The 1,850-nt window shown below is 46.3% G+C and overlaps 1 protein-coding gene across 1 annotated transcript in view; it reads left to right on the forward strand.

Annotated features, from left to right (window-relative positions):
* The window catches only part of FGFR1OP (FGFR1 oncogene partner), a 31,128-nt gene that overhangs the window by 16,771 nt on the left and 12,507 nt on the right, over nt 1–1,850 (forward strand). The window contains exon 8 of the mRNA XM_011377472.2: nt 1,334–1,560. Coding sequence (XP_011375774.1) covers nt 1,334–1,560 — 227 coding nt within the window. The remainder of the gene's footprint in view (nt 1–1,333; nt 1,561–1,850) is intronic.

Here is a 1,850-nt window from a genome sequence, read left to right on the forward strand (position 1 = left end):
GAATGCTGACTCCTGGGAAATTTTTAACCCACAAAACTGCAATTTCATATGACTCAACCTCATAGCATAGCGTACGTGTTGAGAGCTAACCTCTAGAATCAGATTCTGATATTGACCTGACCCCTTAACCCCTCGGGGACCCTGGCAAGTGACTGAAATGTCTGCAGGACCCTATCCATACCTGCAGAGAGCGTGGGACCCGCGCCCAGGCCGGAGGGTTACTTTGAGGGTTAGGATGGCATAGCGTGGGAAACGTTTGAAAGCTTTTCATAGCGTTGACTACTTGTATTATTATCATGATATTTTGTTTTCTGTTATTGTTATTTTTGTTGTTGTCGACATAGGCATGTCTACAGGCAGAAAGGAATCTGACGAAGGATAGACTAAAGTTAGGTTGCGAAGGTTAAGGCTCACTGAGATCGAGGACGTACCGCGCTGTTTTGTGCTGGCGACACCAGATCAGTAGGATGTTTAAAAATGGCTGAGAACCGTGTCCACTGGTTTAATACACAGGGCCTCTTGAGGGAAGTGTGGGTTGGGGAGTTCCTGTGAGAGACTGAACGCAGACCCCCACTTCCCTGGTAGCAGAGTTCACATCAGAGATGTGAGCGGGAGAGGCGGGATCTGTCACCTCGATGGCTATTATGTCTGAAAAACTATTTTTACTGAAAAACGCTTTGTTATACTTAGTTCATTTATGTGAACTGATCTTCCTCCTCTGCTAGTCACCCAGTCTTTGATTTGCTAGTTGAAAACATCGAGGTGACTTACGAAGCAGTGATAAGAATGTAAGAGGACGTGGGAAAGTTACTTATAGATGGGGCAGGTGTGTAAAGATATGTCTGTTTTAGGGAGGGTGAAAAGAAATGGCATAAAACGGGTCCCCAACTCCTGGCCTGTGGACCGGTACTGTCCGTGGCCTCTTAGGAACCGGGCCGCACAGCAGGAGGTGAGCGGGGGCGAGTGAGTGAAGCTGCATCTGTGTCTGCAGCCGCCCCCAGCGCCGGCATCACCGCCTCAGCTCCGCCTCGGATCCTCAGGCGTTAGATGCTCAAAGGAGCGCTGGGGGCCGCTGGTGTAAAGATTTCTTTGACATTTTCCCCCTTCAAAAGTTAGCCATGCCATGAAGCCTGGGGATGAACTGATAAGTTGTGGGGTTACTCGACTTCACGCATTTGCAAGAATCCCCCCCAAAACACACACAAGCGCTGATGTGCACACATACACAGAGATTTGCATATGTTCATATGACTTTTTATTATTTAAAGTACCTTACTATGAAAGTTTTATTTCACTAAGGAGACCTTTTCTCTTTCCCTTTCTCTCTTTCTAGAAGGCCAGCAGTGATGCTAGTCAGAGTGACACAAGCATCTCCTTGTCGGAATCAAAAAGCAAAAGTAGTCTGCACTTATTGGCTCATGAAACAAAAATTGGATCTTTCTTAAGCAACAAAAGTCTAGACGTCAAAGACAAAGCTGGTCATTGTCCAGATGGAGACGATATGGAAGGAGATTCTTTCTTCGATGACCCCATTCCCAAACCAGAAAAAACTTACGGTTGGTGAGTAAACTCTGTTTTTTAACAATCAGACTAGAGTCTTAAAAATATAATTTCTAAATGTTGTATATTTTTAAAAGATGAGCTACCGAAGGTTCTATAATTAGTGAATTCATAAGCCTGAATTTGTGCTGTTAATTCTTTCACATCGTAATACAATTCAAGGTTTGAACAAATGTAGGTACTGGTTTCCGTGGGCAAGGGTCCGCTGCACTTTGAGGCCTTGTGGGCAGCGGTGAGCAGAGGCCGCGCCCCGGCCCCAGGAAGGCGGCAGCGACGGGAGAGTCGCCGCG

Source organism: Pteropus vampyrus, unplaced genomic scaffold (assembly GCF_000151845.1).
Source record: "Pteropus vampyrus isolate Shadow unplaced genomic scaffold, Pvam_2.0 Scaffold312, whole genome shotgun sequence".
Taxonomy (NCBI): Eukaryota; Metazoa; Chordata; class Mammalia; order Chiroptera; family Pteropodidae; genus Pteropus; species Pteropus vampyrus.